Source organism: Geotrypetes seraphini, chromosome 13 (genome assembly GCF_902459505.1).
Source record: "Geotrypetes seraphini chromosome 13, aGeoSer1.1, whole genome shotgun sequence".
Taxonomy (NCBI): domain Eukaryota; kingdom Metazoa; phylum Chordata; class Amphibia; order Gymnophiona; family Dermophiidae; genus Geotrypetes; species Geotrypetes seraphini.
The window spans coordinates 24,979,980-25,001,756 of record NC_047096.1 but is presented as its reverse complement, the minus strand read 5'-3'; the positions used below and the strand labels follow the sequence as shown (position 1 = coordinate 25,001,756).

The 21,777-nt window shown below is 41.4% G+C and overlaps 1 protein-coding gene across 1 annotated transcript in view; it reads right to left on the bottom strand.

The window, feature by feature from the left end:
- Positions 1-9,381: 9,381 nt before the first annotated feature.
- Positions 9,382-21,777, bottom strand: part of TMPRSS13 (transmembrane serine protease 13) — a 32,961-nt gene continuing 20,565 nt past the window's right edge. Inside the window, exons 10-13 of the mRNA XM_033919057.1 lie at positions 18,729-18,827; positions 14,649-14,791; positions 14,220-14,372; positions 9,382-11,473 (exon numbers count right to left, since the gene is read on the bottom strand). Coding sequence (XP_033774948.1) covers positions 11,447-11,473; positions 14,220-14,372; positions 14,649-14,791; positions 18,729-18,827 — 422 coding nt within the window. The 3' untranslated portion in view covers positions 9,382-11,446. The remainder of the gene's footprint in view (positions 11,474-14,219; positions 14,373-14,648; positions 14,792-18,728; positions 18,828-21,777) is intronic.

Genomic DNA, 21,777 nt, shown 5'->3' with positions numbered 1-21,777 from the left:
CGAATACAATAATATAATAGACATTTGCAAATAAAACATAACAGCAAACTAACTCTCTCCCCTTCTACACTACATTTGGTGAGCAAGGGAGAGAAGCCTCCCCCCCCCAGGCCCTTGACTCTTATGAACCTAGAGAATGAGTTTCAACCCCCCTCCCCACCCAACCCCACTTAATCTATACATGACTATGTGTTCAAACTTTTCAATACCCTCTACCTCCACTTCCCAAGCCCCCCTCCTTTCCCTCCCCTCCCAGTGGTACTCTCTACCCCACCTCATCAGGACATACCATTACAAACTTAGTCCTACTAAATGAGAGTCCAATTAGGACACCCATATTAAGACGGCACTACGGCCTTTAGGATGTAAGGCTTGCAAATATCCCAGATCCCAGATTTGCATAAACATCTTTCGCAAAGGACTTTAATGGCAAAAACACACACACGCAATAAGTGCTAGCTGGAAAAAGCCAGATTGCAGTGTATGTATTATTTTCAGTTGGGGCTTCAAAGTACTGTGAGCACAAATGATCTGAGCAGAGTTATATTTGGAGACATTGGCAGAAAGGAGGTGGAAATCTCATACCTTAGGTAGGGCTATTTCTAAATTAAAATGTCCACTAGTCCACTCTCACCACAAGCACTTTCTTCAAACAGAATTTATGGCAGCAAATAGAATAAAAATCATTCCTCCTTCGTTTTCCAAAATGATGTTGCAACTGGATTTGATAATTAGCTTCATTCATGCTTCTGTTTAGAAGTATTTCTTTGCAGCTGACTTGGAAATTGTAATAATAAAGGGTCTTGTGATTGCAGAACACTCCTAGAATCCTTTGTTTTGCACTGTTCCCCATAATCATTAATGGTGAGACAGGTAGACTGTAGAAAGAGTTAAAAGTTTCTGTAGCAGTGTTTCTGAAATTGTGTGGCAATTATGTGTCACGATGCATACATTCGCATGTTAAATAACATGGATGCGTATTTTGCTTTTTAAAAATAAACTCATTTTCTGATATTTCTTGTGTATCCAGTTAATTGAATTCATTTTGTGGGGGAAGGGATTATAATGATCAGTGATTGGAAGAGTGGAGTGACAGAGAAAATACAGGTAGTTTAGTGAATCGGGGGATGGGAGAAGATAGGGATTTGGAGGTGGAGCGTGGAGAGATAGGAGATGGAAAGGGGAAATCTGGAATAAAGGAGAGGGAATCAAGACCGAGAGAAAGGGGAGAAGAAGGGGAATCAACAAACAGAAGAAGGGAGGACTGTAAGCAGATAGAAGGGGATCCAGAATGAGGAGAAGAGATGGAAAGATCCATTCTCAGAACCCTGCATTTGATACTGATCTCTTCTCTCAAACACACCCTTCTGATCCTCTCACTCCTACTTCACCACCTCTAATCCCTTCACTCCAGGGGTGTCAAAGTCCTTTCTTGAGGGCCGCAATTCAGTCGGCTTTTCAGGATTTCCCCAATGAATATGCATGAGATCTATTAGCATACAATGAAAGCAGTGCATGCAAATAAATCTCATCATATTCATAGGGGAAAATCCTGAAAACCCAACTGGATTGAGGCCCTCGAGGAGGGATTATGACACCCCTGCTTTACTCCCACACACTCTACACCAGTGGTTCTTGGGACTCCCCAGCCAGTAAGGATTTTAAAATATCCCTAATGAATATGCATGAGACCAATGGCGTAGCGATGGTTAGCGGCGGCCAGGGCAGTGGCGCCTCTCCCCCACCCTCTTCCCCGTCCTCCTGCCATCTGCACGCCCCTTCCCCATACCTTTTTAACTTTGGCATGAGCAGCCACCAACTTACTGTCCGCGTCGGCATCGGTGCTCGCTCTGACGTCTTTTTCAGATTACGCCAAATCCATTCTGTTTTAAAAGTTTTGGAGCCTAAATCACAATTAACATTCCGATACACTCTCTGGTAATTTCAAAAATCGACTACTGTAATGTCCTATTTAAGGGAATTGCCCAAAAAAGAATTAAGACGTTTACAAATCATCCAAAATGCCTCTATCAAACTCATTATGAATGCAAAGAAATTTGACCATGTTTCGACGCTCTAAGATGAGAAGGGGTCCTCCACCTACAATGCTGTCAGTGGGGGGGTGCTAGCTCTGCCATGGAGTTCAAAATGTTGCCAGGAACCCCTAGTTATAATCTCATGGTACTACCACTAGGAGGTCAAGCAGTTGCATAAGAGCTGTAATTGCAGGTTTCTAAAAACCAGGTCTGGACTAGCCTGTGCTGAAAAACAGAGCCCACCAGAAACCCTGTGCTGATGGATGATGCATTTTGCAGGCTGCTGGGTTGCTGATCAGCTCCATAATTCTCCATAAGCTGCTCTCAGCTCCAGCATGAATGGAAATGTAGTTCTACTGTTCTGAGTTTTTCCCTTCTCTGAATTTTGTTCTTTTAAATATTTAATTATCCCTATGCACTGCTTTTCCCTTGAGGCTTACACAGTACACATAATAACCAATTTAATGTGTGAACTTTGGTATACATCATTTGTAATTAGTTCTTTCTTTTGAAGAGTTAGTAATTGTACATCTTTATTCATGGCTTGATTTTATCAAGAGAGGATCAAGAGATAAGATGATCTAAAACAGGCCTGCTTTTCTAGAGCAGCATTTCTCAATCTTTTCAAGCATGGCTGAATTAACCTTAGGCAAATAAGGCCATTGGGCCCCACATCATAATAGGTGCATTACATTACATTACATTACATTACGGATTTCTATTCCGCCTATACCTTGCAGTTCAAGGCGGATTACAAAAGATTTGACTGGACATTTCCAGTGATGATCACATTACAGAGGATTTTACTGGACATTTTCCAGTGAGGATACAAATTTCTTTTTTTTTTTTTCTTGGGGAACTTATGGGTTGGATAGAGAACTAACAGTGCTTAGCAGTGTGATATTAGCAAATGGAACACAGTTAGAGTAGGCAAGATTACAATCTTTTTATGGTCTGTTTACTTGAAGGGTGATTAGGTGTGATGCTTGGGGGAGGAATGACTGATGGTAGATGAGTTCTGTCGAGGTAGGTGAATTATCTGGAGGTAGGTGAACTTAGCTGGAGGTAGGTGAAGTGGTTTAAGGTTTTTGGATGAATTTTTTAAAAAGCAGGGTTTTGATTTCTTTACGGAATGTTTTGAAGTCGTCCGATGTTGTCAGCAGGTTGGAGATGGAGTGGTTGAGTTTTGCTGCTTGTGTTGCCAGAAGGTTGTCAAACATTTTCTTGCGTTGTGTGCCTTTGAGTGGAGGGAAGGCAAAAGGATTTGGGGTTCTTCTTTGTCTTGTGGTGGTGATCTGGTTTAAGCGGTTGTTTAGGTAGGATGGGGAAGAGCCTTGTATTGCTTTGAATAATAGGCAGAGGAATTTGAATTGAATTCGTGCTTGTATGGGTAGCCAGTGGGAGTCTAAGAAGGCGGTTGTTATGTGATCATATTTTCTAAGTGAGTAGATCAGTCTGAGGGCGGTGTTTTGTATGGTCTGGAGTTGCTTTATCATAATGGCTGGACAAGGAAGATAAAGGGAGTTGCAATAGTCCAGCAGACCTAAGACTAGGGATTGTACGACTAGTCTGAATTGTGTTTGGTTGAAGAATTTTCTGATTTTGCGTAGGTTTCTCATGGTTAGGAAAGCTTTCTGGGTCGTCTTGTTGATTTGGGACTGCATTGTGCAACATCTGTCTATGGTGACTCCTAGTAGTTTTAGTTCGGGTTGTATTGGGTATTTGGTATTTTTGATTATCAGTTCTGTGATGGTAGGAGATTTGGCTTTTTCGAGCAGGAGGAATTTTGTTTTTTCTGAGTTTAGTTTTAGTTTATGATCCATCATCCATTTTTCTACTGTATCTAGGGTTGTTTCCAGCTTTGCGGTGGTGGTGGGCTCTGAAGGGTCGAAGGGGAGGAGTATGGTGATGTCGTCTGCGTAGCTAAAGGATGTGACATTTAGGTTATCTAAGGTGGCTCCTAGGGAGGAGATAAAGAGGTTGAAGAGTGTAGGTGAGAGAGGTGATCCTTGTGGAACTCCGCAGGGATTTGCCAAACTGAGACAGACCAAAGGTCCATCAAACCCAGTTGCCAATCATAGATGCCTTTTAACACTTCCAGAAACAGGGTCATACATGATTCTGACTGCAGAAGAAAACTGACAGAAGAAGCACTGGTTTGAGGACTCATCGTACCAATTAGGCCGAGGATAATACACAGGAAGGAAGGAGCGGCTTAGTGGTTAGAGCTATAGCCTCACCACTCTGAGGTTGTGTGTTCAAGTCCGTGCTGCTCCTGGGCAAGTCACATAATCCTCCATTGCCCCAGGTACGTTAGATAGATTGTGAGCCTGCCGGGACAGATAGAGAAAAATGCTTGAGTACCTGGCCCTAGACGTTTTTATGTGGATTATTTATTTGTTTAAATAAAACCTTCATCTTGGACATCAACTCTCCACAAGTTTGTTGTTTCTGTTGGTTTTCCTTTTGTGGAGAAATCAGCGTCAACTCTCTTGCTTTGTTGATACACCTCATTCCTAGGTACCATTGAGTACAATTGTTAATCATCCGCTAGGTGCCTAGTGTTATGGAGGATGCTGTGTTATGTATGTACTGCTCCAAGCTGGGCATGGCTACCTGATCACTTCTACATGCTACCTATTAATACCTAGACCAACTTCTGCTAGGTATAATCAAGAAGGGTATTACTACCAGAACGAAAGAAGTTATTCTGCCGTTGTATCGGGCGATGGTGCGTCCACATTGCGTCCAATATTGGTCGCCGTACCTTAAGAAGGATATGGCGTTACTTGAGAGGGTTCAGAGGAGAGCGGCACGTCTAATAAAAGGGATGGAAAACCTTTCATACGCTGAGAGATTGGAGAAACTGGGACTCCTTTCCCTGGAGAAGAGGAGACTCAGAGGAGATATGATAGAGACCTACAAGATCATGAAGGGCATAGAGAGAGTGGAGAGGGACAGATTCTTCAAACTTTCAAAAAATAAAAGAACAAGAGGGCATCTGGAAAAGTTGAAAGGGGACAGATTCAAAACGAATGCTAGGAAGTTCTTCTTTACCCAACGTGTGGTGGACACCTGGAATGCGCTTCCAGAGGGCGTAATAGGGCAAAGTACGGTACTGGGGTTCAAGAAAGGATTGGACAATTTCCTGCTGGAAAAGGGGATAGAGGGGTATAGATAGAGGATTACTGCACAGGTCCTAGACCTGTTGGGCCGCCGCGTGAGCGGACTGCTGGGCATGATGGACCTCAGGTCTGACCCAGCAGAGGCATTTCTTATGTTCTTTGTAGTCATTCCCGCCTTCGAGTACATCTCAGCACAGAAGTTGATCATTTTGCTTTTAGTACTTAATGCACAAGCCTGCTCATAGGTCCTACAGGGACCCCTGAGGAAGACAATAGTGTCGAAACACGGACCGTGTTAGGTCCATATGTTTCCAGTGGTTCAGGCTCTAGACATTTTTATGTGGCTTATTTATTTGTTTAAATAAAGCCTTCATCTTGGACATCGACTCTCCACAAGTTTTTTTGTTTCCGCCTAGGAGTTAGGCACCATTTATAGAATCAGAAAGGAGCTCCTGCATATTTAAGTCACTATTAGTTGCTCCAAGCTACTGAGAACTGAGCTTATGTGCTGGTTTGGACTTGAGCACCAGGAGGTAGTGGCCCAATTAGGTCTGAAGCATATCGGTGTGTTGTGGTACACCGATTCGGAAACATTGATCTAGAGATGCAGTGGAGGATTGGTTCAACCTGTCTGGAAAACTTGGAACCCTCATTAGACTTACTTTTGAGGTGTTGTAGACTAGATTACAGTTCACATTTGGAAAGTTATTTTCCTAAGGATGGTCTCTCTCCTCATCACTTATTGTTCAATTTGCTTGATGTTCTGTAGCAAAATGCTCTCCAGGTATCTGGAGGTTATTGTCCAGAGGAAATTGCAGCGCATTCCCCACAACAAAATGTTTCTGTTATAAAATATGGCTGTCTCTGATTGTCTTTGGGGAGAGCTCTGAACAGATGTAAGCATTAGCCTATGACAGAGAAGGATATTACTGTACTTTGATTGCCAAGTAGGTTTTTAGTTTCAGTTTTCAGTCTGTTTTTCTTTATGATTTATTCTTATTGGCTGTTGGCGCCAATAAGAATAAATCATATGGTTATGGATGACCGTAATGGAATTTTGCCTTTGAGTGGCAAATCATCGTCTCAGGGCTTCCATTGTGTGTTGGTAATTTAATACATTATTCACATTTTAATTTGCACTTTGTAGAAATGTAAACTGCAATAACAGATAAAGGCCACAAAGTCCATCTTCTCTGTCCATTTTCTTTCTTTTTTTGTATTATCATACATACTGTTTGATCTTCTCTTCCCCACAGCTTGAGCTCACCTCTATGCTTACTCCAGACTTTTCTGCATTCTGGAATTCGTTTTTGACTCCACCACCTTTCCTGTAAAGTTATCTTTGACCCAAAAGCAGCAAAGACAGATGAAGAACAAGTATGCGCATTTTATATTACATGATCGAAACATTCAAGGTACTGAAGGGGATAGACTTAGTAGATAAGGACAGGTTGTTAACCCTCTCCAAGGTAGGGAGAATGAGAGGGCACTCTCTAAAGTTGAAAGGGGATAGATTCAGTACGAACATAAGGAAGTTCCTCTTCAGCCAGAGAGTGGTAGTAATCTGGAACGCTTTTCTGGAGGCTGTTATAGGGGAAAACACCCTCCAGGGATTCAAGACAAAGTAGATAAAGACAGGTTGTTCACCCTCTCCAAAGTAGGGAGAACGAGAGGGCACTCTCTAAAGTTGAAAGGGGATAGATTCCGTACAAACGTAAGGAAGTTCTTCTTCACCCAGAGAGTGGTGGAAAACTGGAATGCTCTTCCGGAGTCTGTCATAGGGGAAAACACCCTCCAGGGATTCAAGACAAAGCTAGACAAGTTCCTGCTGAACAAGGACGTACACTGATAGGGCTAGTCTCAGTTAGGGCGCTGGTCTTTGACCAGAGGGCCGCCGCGTGAGCGGACTGCTGGGCACGATGGACCACTGGTCTGACCCAGCAGCGACAATTCTTATGTTCTTAAGACCCCTTAAGCATGATAGCAAGTAAAATGTTGTCAGATTGTAACATTGTGGTGTGGCTCTGGCTGCCTTATTGAGCACACAGGATGGATTGTTACTATGTTCCATTCATTCACTGCATTTTTTTTTCTTGTAACAATATTACTGTATTATGTAACTCCCAAATCTTGACCCATTGACCCATTGAGATGCATTTTGATCTCTGTTCTACAAATTTCTTTACACTGAAAAATGCCATGTGTTATTTGTAACTTTGATGTATTTTAATATCTCTTAACTTATTCCAGCTCCACTGTACTTTGTGGTTTACTTATGTAGGCCTATAAATTCCTTCTCTCCCTCCCCCCCCCCCCAATTACAGAATATTAACATGCACACATTTGAATGTTATGTATAGGAATATAAGTGCTGGAATTCTACAATCTTAAACTGCAAATGGTGTCTACATTTAAGTGCTAAAATTATAGAATCAGAGGTACAGCCTAAAATGATGTACAGTCCGTTCTCATTATTCCCAAGTTCCCAATGTATGATTTCACATATCTCTGGCTGCATCTATTGTGACCAATATTCCCCATTCACGCCACTGTGTTCATGTATTCGTGGGCCTGCTGTTTTAAAAAAAAAAAAAAACCAGCTTTGTCTGCTTTTATTTTCACTTCGGGCTAGATTCTCAAAACTTTGCAGTAAAAACCGATGGGCCGCTGTCACAACCATTATTGTAGCGATTTCAAAAAGTTGAGTCATTCTCAAAAAAAACATGCATGCAAATGTTGTGGAGAATAGCGAAGGTTTTTTAAATTGACATGAGACGAGTCGCTAGTGATAGTGATGGGCACATGCGCAGAATGCACCATGAAAGAGGCATAAATGTGTGCTTGTGCCGGGAAAAGCAACGCCGTAAATGGTGTGTCAATCATAGACATGCCAGAGCTACTGGATGAAGGGAAGGGAGTGGAGATGCAATGTTGGCTTTCAACAAGCATGCATGACATGCCTTTTCTCCCCAAAAAACTGCTATAATTCATGTAAAGCTTGTAATTTGTTTTTAATGTCAAATTTTATCATGTACTATAGCTAGAAACACATAAGACACAGCTATAATCCACTCGTCTCGTCCCGTCCCGTCCGAAAGAAAAGACTAAAAGTTATGTGAATCATGTTTCATGAGACACAGTCAAAACACACGGCAGAGATGGGCTTTTCAAAGTATTTTTATTTATTTATTTAGATTTTTATCCCGTCCTCCCAATAGCTCAGAACGGTTTACAAATGAACATACACAGTGGGGAGTAACTAGACATATAAGTAGTACAACAGGTTTAGGGATTGGATTTATAGTTTTTGGAGAGAATTAAATACAGGGAGAGTATGCTGAAAGAGAGAAGGGGGAAATACAGTAGTTTAGTTTAAGGAAAGTTATGAGCGTTTAGGTACAATTTGTTAGTGGATAGAGTAAGAGAGGGTCATACTGGAAGTTCGGGAAGGTGATAGGAGAGTGGAGGGTGGGGCCTAAGGGGGGGAGAAGACAGAGGAGATCTTTAGTTGAAGAGGAGGGTCTTTACCGATTTGCGGAATGTTAATAATGAGTTCTGTTGTCTAAGTTGGGGGGGGGAGTTGGTTCCAGAGGTGTGGAATGAAGTGGCTGTAGGATCGTTTGTGGGCAGTTTCTGTGGGCAGGGATCTTCCGGGGGGGGGGGGGGGGTGCATAGGCGTATCTCTGACTTTGAGCGGAGGGTGCGAGTGGGGTTGTAGATGGGAAGCTTGGATTTTATGTAGGAGGGGGTGGTGGAGTAGATTCTCTTGTGAGCAATTGCCAGGGCTTTGAAAGTACAGCGTTGGCTAATCGGGAGCCAGTGTTCAGCATGGAGTGCCGGGGAGATGGAATCGCGGTAGTTGAGGTTGTGTAGGCACCCCTGGACTAGTCACCGATTTTGGTCGACAAAAGCCAACACCTCACTTGGAGAATCACTCAACGATGTTGAAGAATCCACTGGAGTGCTCATTTAAATAATGATGAGCCCATTTGCACGGCAGAATAGGAAGCTTGGAAAAGACCACGGTAAGCCGTTTTGATATTCCGCCGCTAAAATACATGCACACTAACCCAGCTGGAACCGGTTTAGTGACCGCATTAAAGGCAACCTTAAGTTTTGAGAATTTGGCCCTTAAGCCCTCTTTTACAAAGGCACGCTAAGCATTTTAGCGTGGATTTAGCGCACGCTAAGTCAATGCATGCGCTAACCGCTAACATGACAATAGGATAACATGCACGCATTAGCGTGCGTTAAAAAGCTTAGCGCACTTTGTAAAAGAGGGGTTTAGTGTCTGGCACTCACTTCCAGATATGGCCCCCAAGTGTCCAGAGAGTGAATTACAAGCATCTACAGTGCTGTCTTCTCCATGCAGGAACCTAATCCTATTTTCTCAATAGGATACACTGTTCAATTTTGAGGTGCAGTGTGTACTGCTGGAACCTAACCTCTATTTTCCCATAGACTCGTTTCATTTTTCGCAATTTTGCGGTTCACAAACATTTTCAGGAACCATACTACCGCAAATAACAAGAATGGACTGTGCCTCACACCTATGTGAATGGAAATTGTATAAACCGTACAGGTAGGTACAAGGCAAGAAGAGGAATGGGGCAGATAGAAAACCGCCTCCCTCATGTCCCGCCTTTTCCTATGTATCACAGTCAGTTACATTTTGTTCTTTCTCTAAAGCACTATTTTTAACTGCTGTCCAGGTCTATTAAAGGGCAGTTCCTCTTCCTGGACTTTTGGGATTCAACTCATATCATGTTCCATATCATGTTCCATATCACTGTATTCTGTTGCTATGATATTTGAGTTTCTATTATTTCCCCTGATTGGCACTTGCTTAAATAAACAGTTTAACAACAACAAAAAAAGTCTTTAAAAAATACAGTTCCTCAGTCTCAGTGTAATGCAGGTTATTTTAGATGAAAATCTCATAATGAATTCAAACACAGATGCTTTAGTAAGAAAAGGTTTCTATATGTTGTGGAAATTACGGACTATTAGACCATATTTTGATGTTTCTTCTTTTAGACTGTTGGCACAGTAATTAATGCTAAGTATTTTGGATTACTGTAATATAGTTTACTTGGAGGGTTATCAGAAAAATCTTCATAGGCTCCACATCATACAAAACAAGGCAGTCTGATTAATTTTCAATCTGAAAAAAAACAGATCGTGTTGCACCTTATTACCAAAGACTACATTAGTTATCAGTCAAGGCCAGAGTCAGATTTAAGTTTGGTTGTATATGCTATAAAGTCTTATATGGTTTAGCAGCACCTGATTATCTTGTGGATCATTTTTTAAAAAAAATTCATTAATTCACAATGCCCAAGACGTAATTGTAATTTGTTTGCGTTTCCATTGGTAAAGGGTCGTTTATGCAAGAGCTGTTTTCAACGATTCCTATATTTTCAGGCAGCTTCTTGTGATAAAGGAGTTTGTAAATCTTACCAGCAGTTCAGGAAATTATTGAAAACCTACTTATTTAAGAAAATTTTGTGATTTCTAGGTCATTTGTTTTTATTGTCACTCTTTCAATTTTCTTTTGTAAACGGCATAGAACTCCTAGGGTACTGTGGTATATAAATACATTTTTATGTTATGTTATGTTCTTACACAGCTTGCTAAGGGTCCTGAAGAGAGCTTCCAGTAATTACACAGATATCTCAGACTGGCACTGCTCAGCAGATAGATTTAGCCAAGGGAGGAAAGTTACTGTAGGGTATTTTCCAGAGATAATCCATACATTTCTTTCATGAAAACCTCCCTGAACGAATTCCGGCTCTCTTTCTAGTTGCCACACTGTCAATGCTATGCACACACAGCTTGGCGTCTTTCCGTGCACTGCTATGATGAAGGGAGCTTGTACACCGCAGGAGGCATGATGGCACGGTGCCTTTGTAAACTAGCAGTAGGTGGAAAAATGTACAGGAAAGTCTCTTCATGTCACTACGTGTGCTCCTGACAAAGAGAAATGAGCAGAGACCAACAAGGAAGGACTTATAAACAGTGGTGATTTTTCTGCCAGGTAAGCCCAGGATTTTTTTTTTTCCTCAAGCTGGAATCTTTTGGAACTTCCTGTCTTTTCACCACAGGGGTTGAAATGGAACATGGAGGTTGCTGCTGGCTAAGATTTGCTACCAGCTTTTGTTGTCGTTTCAGAAATTTACTATTGTTATAAATAAAGATGAGAAGTTATACGCCAGTAACTCGCCAGGTTCACATCCCTTTGCATCGTGACTCTGTGCTCAATATCTTGGCCTGGAGCAAGTGGGCTCAGCAGCTTCCAAATGATTTCCCCTGCTGTGAAAGAAAAGTGAGAGGGTCTGTTAGCCCAAAATGAATGTAAGGACTACTATATAGAAGTGTGCAGGCCAAAAATTTCATTTTTATGCCATGTTTTGTTGGGGGTTTAAAACAGTTTTATTCTTTCTGGTGTCAATATTGACAGTAGTCCATACACTCCTGCCCCTTGCAGAGCCGTGATTAAAAATGGCTGCCGTGAGCTCCCACTGCAATCTCACGTGACCGTGGGAGCTTACAGCAGCCATTATTGATCACGGCTCTGCATGGAGCAGGACCATAGGAAGAACATTTCTGCCCCGCTTCACTGCTAGATCACCAGGCTTTAAAAGTAAGGTGTGAAGAGGGCCAGGAGGAAAGGTGGTTTAGAGATTTGTAAATAACCAAATTCGTAAATCCTAAACCCACAAATATGGAAGGGGGAGTGTACTGCCTTCCTGTGGATACAACCAAAGCGTTTTACATATATTATATGCTGATACTTTGTCCCTTCAAACAGGCCAGTTTAAGAGCATCTCTCAAATGTAAGAGCATACTATAACTTTTTTTTGTGTTGTTTCACATTAAAAACTGACATTTCCTATCAAATTATTGAAAATTAAATTGAAAATTTACCCCTCTTTTTACAAAGCTGCGCTGCCGAATGCCATGTGGCAAATGCTCCAATGCCCAGTCAATTCCTATGGGTGTTGGAGTATTTATCATACTGGCCCGCACTTTCAACTTTAGTAAAAGGACCCAGTATTTTTTCAGACAAGCATTTGGATTGTAGCTTGGGCCTCTGGAGTGTCTGTTAGACTCTTGCTGAGATTTCTGGATATGTGAATTTGAATGTAGGAGCTTTCCTATTTGAAATTAAGCTCTTTTCTAAAAAAAATTTTTTTTTCATCGTAGGCAGCCTGGACCTTTATTTGATAGGCGCTATATCAAGACTAATAAATTATAATCGTAATTGTTCTAAATGAAAGTATATCCCTAGTTTCCAATCTCCAGAAGATGGCATGGAACCAGGGCTTGGAGGAAGTAGGTAAAGCATGGCTTCTGTTGAGTTGTCCAACCCCTATCACACTCTTCCAGTTTCCAACAGTCATTGGTTAGGGCTGTGTTAAAATGTTCATGCATGCCCACACCTTATTAAACTTTTCAAACACATGTCAGCTATTGCTGGACTAATGCCAGGTAAATATTGATTCATAAATTACAAATATTTGATAGAAAAGAGTTGGACCATCCTATGGATAGGGTTACCAGATGTCTGGATTTCCTTTTGAAGACGCGTCTGATAAAAGGGATAGAAAACCTTTCATATGCTGAGAGATTAGAAAAACCTGGGACTCTTTTCCCTGGAGAAGAGGAGACTTAGAGGGGAGATGATAGAGACTTACAAGATCATGAAAGGCATAGAGAGAGTAGAGACGGACAGATTCTTCAAACTTTCGAATAATAAAAGAACAAGAGGGCACTCAGAAAAGTTGAAAGGGGACATATTCAGAACGAATGCTAGGAAGTTCTTTACCCAATGTGTGGTGGACACCTGGAATGCGCTTCCAGAGGATGTAATAGGGCAGGGTACGGTACTGGGGTTCAAGAAAGGATTGGACAATTTCCTGCTGGAAAAGGGGATAGAGGGGTATAGATAGAGGATTACAGTCCAGGTCCTGGACCTGTTGGGCCACCGTGTGTGCGGACTGCTGGGCACGATGGACCTCTGGTCTGACCCAGCGGAGGCACTGCTTATGTTCTTATGACTTGTCCGGAGGTCCAGATGGCTTTTCAAAACCCGGCACTTTGTCCGGGTTTTGAACAGCTGTGTCAGGCAGGTAGGACATCTGCGCAGGCGCAGCTGTTACGCGATGACGTTATGCGGATTTTCCGAAAGGACCTAAATGGACCTAAATGCAATCGTACGATAGTGGTCATCACCTTTTATAATCATATGCTCCACAGACTTCACAAATCCGCCTCTTTCATTATTATTCTTGGTACTCCAATAGAATGTGTATTTTTAGGGCCAATAAATTATTCCAAATTAAATTTCAATAATGAAGTTACTAATACTATATATTGCTTCTTATAAATGATAAAGTTTTTTACTTTCAATATATTATCACAATCATAAAACATTAAACTTTACATACATCCTTTCCCCCCAAACAACCCCTGTGTTGTGCACACTCCTTATCTCTCATTCTAATTCTCTTCTAGTGCAGTTCACAACTGTCCAATTCAATTTTCTGTATTGAGTAATAATCACAGTCGTGTTCAATAGTTTCTAACACAATTCTTGTGTCACTGCCCTTGACGGTATGTTTTACAAACTGCTTCCACCCATCGTTCTTAACTGTTTCTCAAACTGTAGTCCAGCTCTACACCAGCTTGTGTTTCGCCTTGCGGCAGTGTCAGAAGCTGAGCCCAAAACAAGGGCCGTTCAGGCAAATCTGTATTCCTTATTTTCTTGTAATGTTATTCATAGGCACTCAGTCAAGATGGACAACCTACTCCATGGAATGATTTCATTATTTTTCAATATGCAAATAAAATTGTCTTTAATAAAAACTTGGGGCCCGGTGAACATATCTAAATATTGCCTCTCTGTCCCTTCCATGCACTTGCCTTCTCTGCTGCACCACTCCCACAGGCTCTCCCTATCCCTTCCGTCACTCACTTGCTCTGCTCCTCACCTCTTGCAGGCTCTTTTGCTGGGCTGCTCTCCATCTGCATACTGTCTCATTCCCATTAAGCTTACCTCCATGTTGCTGTGGATCCAAGGGAGAAGCTCTGTGACTTTTGTATAGACACCTGGTTTGCTTCTTTCCCCACATCCATCCCCCCAGCTTGTCACACCAGCCAAGTACCAGCGATCATTCTGCTCACAAACAAGTGGTCCACCACTGTCTCCCTGAAACACAGTAAGTAAATTAACTGTTGGTGCTAGCAATGAAAGGCCTAGAACAGAGCTCCTCAAACTGTGGGTCAGAACCCCATATGAGCCACAAAACCCACATTTGGGACCACAACATGAATGGGATCTCCCAGATGCACCATTGTGCTCTTCCAGGGAGTCACACAATTTATTTAGCCAAGATCATGGGGTCATGGCCACAAAAAGATTGTTAAGCACTGGCCTAGAATAACATGAGATGCCAGAGAGATGAATAATGTTCAGTTGTCTCACCTGGCAGGCATCTTTTCCTCCCTCCAAATAGCCTGCACACATCATCCTGGAAGTGATATCGCCATTATATGCACTGAGCCGATTACAGGTTGATGTACCGATCAAACGCACTTCCGTCTCCATCATGATTGGGGATATATTCTCTTGAAAGAATCAGAAAAACAAGCATATTCATCTATTGTTGACTTCTATACTGATCATGATATAACAATTATTACCAGTCATGCTAGACAATTATTTTACTGGCATATTTACAACCAAAGTCTTTAAGGGCACAAACATTAAATATTAGATAGAGAAGAAAGATCAGAGATAAAGCAAGGACTGCAGGCTGCATGTCCTGGAGTAAAGGGACAGTGCTATGATTGGGTGCTAAAGGTCAGGCATCCATATTAGCCTGTTCTATAAGAACATTCCATGTGTAAATGTTCCTATAGACTATTAGCAAAAGTTGGCATATATGTGTCAATAACAGGCATAAATGTGCATAACTAAATGCAGTACTTTAGCTTTAAGGTCCGGATTCTATAAATGGCACCATTATTGGTGGATGCCTTAAAAATGGCCGCCGATTGCATATCAATCACATGACAGCTCCGTTTATAGAGTTGCGGCTTCGGAAAAGGTAGGCCAGGGTTTTCAAGGTCTACATTTCTGGTGCCTACCTTTCATGTGACTCGTGCCTACGGAGGCACTTTATGAGGCCTAACGCCACTTTGGGTATTAGCTATGCCTACAGTGGCATTAGGTATCATAAAGCGTCTCTGTAGGCACAATGCAGGTGCCGGTAGGCGCCAACATTTTTTTGCTTTAAATCCATTTTTTAAAATTTTAGACGGCATTTTCAACTTAAGTTAGGTGCCGGAAGAGTACCTAACTTAATCTAATCTAATCTGTTTGTGCATCGCTCATACCTATAAAGGCTCAAGTGACTTTAAAGAGAGGAGAGAGGGAGGGAGGGAGGAGAGGAGGGATAGAGGGGAGGAGAATAAGTAGGGGGGAGAGGGAAGGGAGAGAGGTGGAATGGGAAGGGGAGGAAAAGAGGAGAGGATGCAGGAGATTAAGACACCATTTATAGAATATGGGCCTAAAAGTGTAAATGTTTGACATTCCCATGTCCTATCCATGCTCCTCCCCTAAAACACCCCCTTGCATTTATGCGCTGAGGCAGTTGTACACATAAGTTGTAGAATACCGTTGACCTTGCATCTAGCACTTATGCAAGTAACTGCAACAATCATGCACCGAAGTGCTAGCATTCGATCATTTTAGGGTTACCAGACATCCGCAGATGCCCTCCCAGCAAGTGAACGGGTTGAGGGAGCGGGGCTGGGGCAGGAATGAGGCAGAACTCGGGCAGAACTGGGGGGGGGGGGCAAGCCATGGGTCTGGATTTTAGTTCCAGAAAATCTGGTAACTCTATATAGTTTGTACATGCAATTGCCTCGTAACTATAGACAGCCTGTTATGGAATGAGGGAGAAAGGGTATAGGGAGCAAGGATAAGGGAGGAAGTAATAGCCATATGCACTGTTCCCTCTAAATTGAGTGCAAGCCCACCAGCTGCATTGCTGCTAGTGGGTGGTGATGTTTCAATACCGTATTTGCAATCACGAGGGACAGGTAGGTTTCCTGGAGTCCTGCAGAGCTTGCCGGTCCCTCAGTATTGAAAATATGATAATGAAACAGCACCCCATACTGGCAGGGCTTTAAGTGCCTGGGCCAATCAGAGCCTTAGGTCCCTCCCTGGTGCATCCCAGGATGCACTGGTAAGGGGAAGGTCCACCATTTTGTAAGAAGTTGGCCGGACTTTGTGAATAAGGTAGGGAGGGATGGGGAGTCATTGGGGGCATGGGGGGTGTTGTTGGGTGGATTGGGCAATGGCAGGAGGGAGTAGGCAACTCTTCCGCTGTGGGGTAAGGAGGTAGATAGTAGTGTTAAGGGATTGTGTGGCAGAAGGAAGTGGGCATCTCTCCCGCTTCGAGGTGGGGGGTAGGTAGTGTCGGGGAATTGTGTGACATGACAGGAGAGAGTGGGCATCTCTCCCGCCAATCTTCGATTTGGGGTTTGTTTATGTTTTTAAAATTTGCTTGAGGGGGTCTGAGCTGTCAAACCTTACTTTTCTGTCAGTGCCAATCTGGTACTGATCAGAAAGTAAGGCTACAATAGCGCATACCTGTCAGCAAATTTTGGCCGCAAATGTGACACAATGAGATTAGGGAATCACTCAGCGATGATAGAAAATCATTCGGACTGCTTATTTTAATATTAATGACCTCTTTGTATTATATTTGTATGGCAGTATTGGAGACCGCTAGGAAACTCGGGAAAACCCACGGCAAGCCATTTTGACAATCAGCCACGTTAAAGGCACATTTTAGTTCTGAGAAGCTTCCCTTGAGAATGGAATGTAGAATCACTTGATCAAAGCTGGCAACTGGCAAGATCTCTTTCTCAAAATTTCAGTCAAATAATTTACTCAACATCTGCAGCACAGAGACACCATCTTTCTTTGGAAATGTAAACACTCTTAAATTCTTACTCCTTAAGATATTTCCAAGTCATTATAAACCATCAAATATTACTGCCTTTCTGTTTTTATCACTCACTAACCTCCCATTCCCATCCCCCTACCCTTCTTTCCCTTGTAGTCTGTCTTTGGGATGTTTTTAGGATTTACTTATATTTGCTCGTTCTATCCTGACATGATCAAGGAAGTATTAGCTCTCAAAAGCTAGCCAAGAAAGGTGTGTTAGACCAGTAAAAAGATATCATGTAAGTGCATTTAAGTGGACTAGCACAGCAAACATCTTACAACATAGCAAATAAAGGTTGGTTGGATCACCAACCCCATGCAACAATTTTCCTCTCTGATTCTCTACCAGTTGGGGAAGATGAAGATATAAAATTCCTACAGCTAAACTAAGACCTCCCTGCATTCTCTGATGTTGTTTACCAGCCTGTGTCTGTCACTGCCTTTTCAGTCTGACCCAAGCATATTTAGATTCCCTTACAGCAGTGTTTCTCAAACTTGTTTAGCCCAGTACACTAAACGGAGCAAATGTTTTTCGCGGCACATCATAATTGAAATGATAAAATTGCAGAACCAACAAAAAAATTAAATTTGAGAGTTATTTATTTAAAGTTATTTTAAGCTATGCATGGATAATTGTAACAACGGTGAAGTTAAAGTAGATAGAATGGAATTGCTAATCAATGCGATGGACGTGCCTGTTTTTGAGTGCAAATTAACTCAAAATGTGGTTCGATAGTCAACAAGTAAACATGCATTTCATTATCCGCCATTTTAAAATTTGATTTCTGTCAAGCTGAAAATTCAAGTTTGCAAAGATAAGAAGATTCAAATAGTAACAAAGCCTTGATTGCTTTGTTGCTCAAGTTAGGATAACTACTGCCTAAAAAATAAAAATAAAATTACTTCCTATTAGTTTTCAAGGACCAATCACGACAAAGAAGAATGCTTGTCTGGGTGGTTGTTTCCTTACGCACACAGATGTTCATAACATTGACAGACTTGCGTAGGTGACGTACATGTCATCTGTTCTAGAGTATACTTATGAAGAGAATTTTTTAAAATAAAGTAAAATTCTGGAATCTCTCATGGCACACTCGGAATCTCTTTGGGATATACCATTGTGTCGTGGCACAAAGTTTGAGAGACACTGCCTTAGTGTTAGCTTCTACCACCTGCAAGCTATTCCAAGTTTTGCCATGTTCCGTCACAGTTCATACCAGCCCCATAGTTAATATATTACTAAGCTTTGTATTTTAAAATTGAAATAAACTCTCTGATATATTGGAGTTGATTGATTATCCTGCTCTCAGCCTAAAACATTTGGACTCTCAGTGAAAAGCCAATGTAAATCACTTTGATTTTGTTGGAAAAGTGTAGAGCAAAATCGGAACACCCCCCAACCCATATTCTTCAGCCCCTTCAAATGAAGTTCACTTATATCATATATTTCTAACTGGCAGGTATTTAGCTACAAACTGATGGAAAATCTTCACTTGCAGTCTCCATTTACCACCCCAGTGGCTCCATAAGTGGATGATCTCTTACTTGATATTGAATTGGTTTTTCCAAAGCCGGAGATCCAACACTGATTTCCTTCCATGAAGTTCTGATCAGTCATGGGTAGACATGCAGGTTGTATATTTGCTGTATCAAGATAAAATAACTCGATTATAACCTAAAATATTTTACCTCTGCCTGCCAACATAATGAAAACCTGACTTTCCCAGAATCTGGATCCATATCCTAAACTCTGATAAGCAGATTGATCATACCAGTACTGTACACATGGAAATCTACAAAGTTTTAGGAAAGTTTAATTAGTAAGATGAGCTACACCTGTGAAGAAAACACTCAAGATCTAGATGGGGGCTTTGATTATCCCCTTGTTATGTACAGTCCTAGAAGAACAGCTGTACCCAGGAACATGGACCTCCCAGCCTTCCAAGGACCTCAAGGCGCCTGAACAGGATCTCTGTACCATCCCAAATAGCCAATGGCCACTGCGTTATTTTAATATTTACTCTTTTTTACTGAAAATATTTGGCAAATCTTCATGGTTTGTACATGGGTTGTTTTTATTCAATTTTCTGTCAAAGATTTTGTTTATTTGTAGACTCCTGACGCAGGCCATAGTGGCCAAAACATGTATGTGTCGAGTCTTGATCACAATAAAGAAATTGAGCATCACAAGTCACCTTTTCTGTCTTTCCTGTACATTAAATTGCCACTGACTAATTTTAATTTATTTGGGTTTAGCTCAAGATTCTTCATCTAAATAATATCTGTACAATAGCAAGTATCCTTGTATGTTAAGTCAAACCAGCAATAGAACCAAAGGAGAGAAAGGAGGAGCAGATTAATGTCACCCAAGAGAAGGGAGAAGAGGAGGGAAGAACATCAGAGACAAAGGGCTCCTTTTACTAAGGTGCGCTAGCGTTTTTAGCGCGCGCTAACCACGCGCTAAATGAAAAATACTAACATCGTGCCCAGCTGTCCACTCACGCGGTCAAAGACTAGTGCCCTATTTGAGTCTAGCCTTACATTGAAGAACAGGGCTCTAAGGCAACATAAGAGTTGCCAGACTGGAGCTGACCCTCAGGGCCCCATCTAAATACAGCTCTGTCTCCTTCGGCTCCTCCAAGTCTGTAACTGTGGCTTCCAAAGATTGAACTTGTTTTCTGAAAGCCAGGAGCTCTTTGTACTAGGTGTGCACATGCAATGTCTCACTATGTGCCAGTTGATGTAAAATACTGAATAGCCTCCAACTCGCTATTGGACTGCTGCCTGCACTTTAAGCTGTTAGTTACTTAAAGTCTTAAAGGGAATAAGGATGCCCAGCTAAATTTAAAGTCCCTTACATTTATTTGGTGTATTTTGTATTGGACTACAATTAATGTAAAGATAAGGCAGCAATCTTGGTTAGGTACCTACATAAATGGAGCTAGGTTGACTTTCGGCGCCTTTAGGAAAAAAATTAAAACTACATTGTTTGATAGATTTATCCCCTAAACAGAAACTACACTAAATCTAACAATTTTATTATATCTTTCTTGTGTAATATGTTGTACTTTTATAATGTTATAATTTTATAATCTGTGTATTGTAATTCGCTGATTGTCCAGCTCTCTTCGGTGTGAACTGCCTAGAAGTCGTCTGATTATGGCGGTATAGAACAATAAAATTATGGTATGTTATGAGTTACTCACTTGGTGTGAATCACTAATTGCTTCTTATGAAGAATTTTCCCTCCTATCTTAATTGGTGTAGTAGCCTATTTATTTTATTTTATTTATTTATTTAGCTTTTTAGCCCCTCCTCCTCAGGAGCCCAGAACAGGTTACATTGATATATTCACAATATGTTTAACACAGAGGATTAAGGGTACTTTCACAATATACTGGAATAAGGCAGAACTTTAGAATAAAGATCATAATGGGTGTCAAGAGGTACATTTTACCTGTATTTGCGGCTTATAGAGATACATTTACAAGGAATCTGAGGCATAGGATTAGGGTATATAATAATCACCATATATTCGAGGTATAGGATTGGGTGACAGTGGTATTACTCAGCAAACTGGACACATGGGGAGTGTTGGAAAGGTGCTTGTGAAGTACAGTATGTTGCAATCCACAATGAGTCTTACGTGTCCACATCACACTCGGCAGTGAGTCTTGAGTGATCGGTTTCAGTTTTAGACCACTATAGCCTGGCCTTTAGGTTTTTAGGGTAGGTATGAGCCGGTTTGAGAACAGTATGGCTTTCCAGGAGGATAGCAGGCTATTTATCAGGAAATGGGCCTAGGGTAGGTGGGAAATGGGAGAGTAGGGTGGAAATCAAATACCACAACTTTAATACCTTCTCACAGCCAAACAATATCTGTTTTCTTTAAACATTATTTGGCTCAGCAAACATGTAATTACTCATATAGGCACAGAATTATTTTATTTTTTAGAAAAAAAAAAAAACCTACAGAGAATTTATTTATTTAAATTTCCTAGCTGTCTATTTTTCTAACCCTCCAAACACTCAATTTCCCAGCAAACCAATACCCACAGACCATCAACAAAGCAGCGTCTGCTGGCAGCAGTCCCTCAGCAGATCAGATGAAGTATAGTAAATGCAATTGTGATATTTCCGCAGTAACATACTAAATTTAGAGCATGTTGCATACGAAACCACAATGGGCCAAATTCTACAAATAGTGTGGTAAGTTAGGCAGCAGTAGATGTCCCACCGCCACCTAACTTAATTGGTTTAATTGGTTCACGTGGCACAGTAATTGACTGTGCCAATTAAAAACCAATTAAATCCTCGTTTAAAAAAATGGAGGTGACCACTTGCGCCTCCTGAAATGGCACTGTCCTCCTGTCTATGGAGGCACCTAAAGCATGGTTAATGTCGGAAGTGACCTTAGACGCCCTCAGGCACCTCCATAGACACGATTCACATCTAAGATAGGTGTTGGAAATGTAGGCCTTTAAAATTACATTTTATTAAAATGTGTTATACTGCTCATTCTTTCGACAGATCTAAGCGGTTTACAACTCCAAGTATTAAAATAGGTCAGACCTATATAAAATAAGCATCAAGA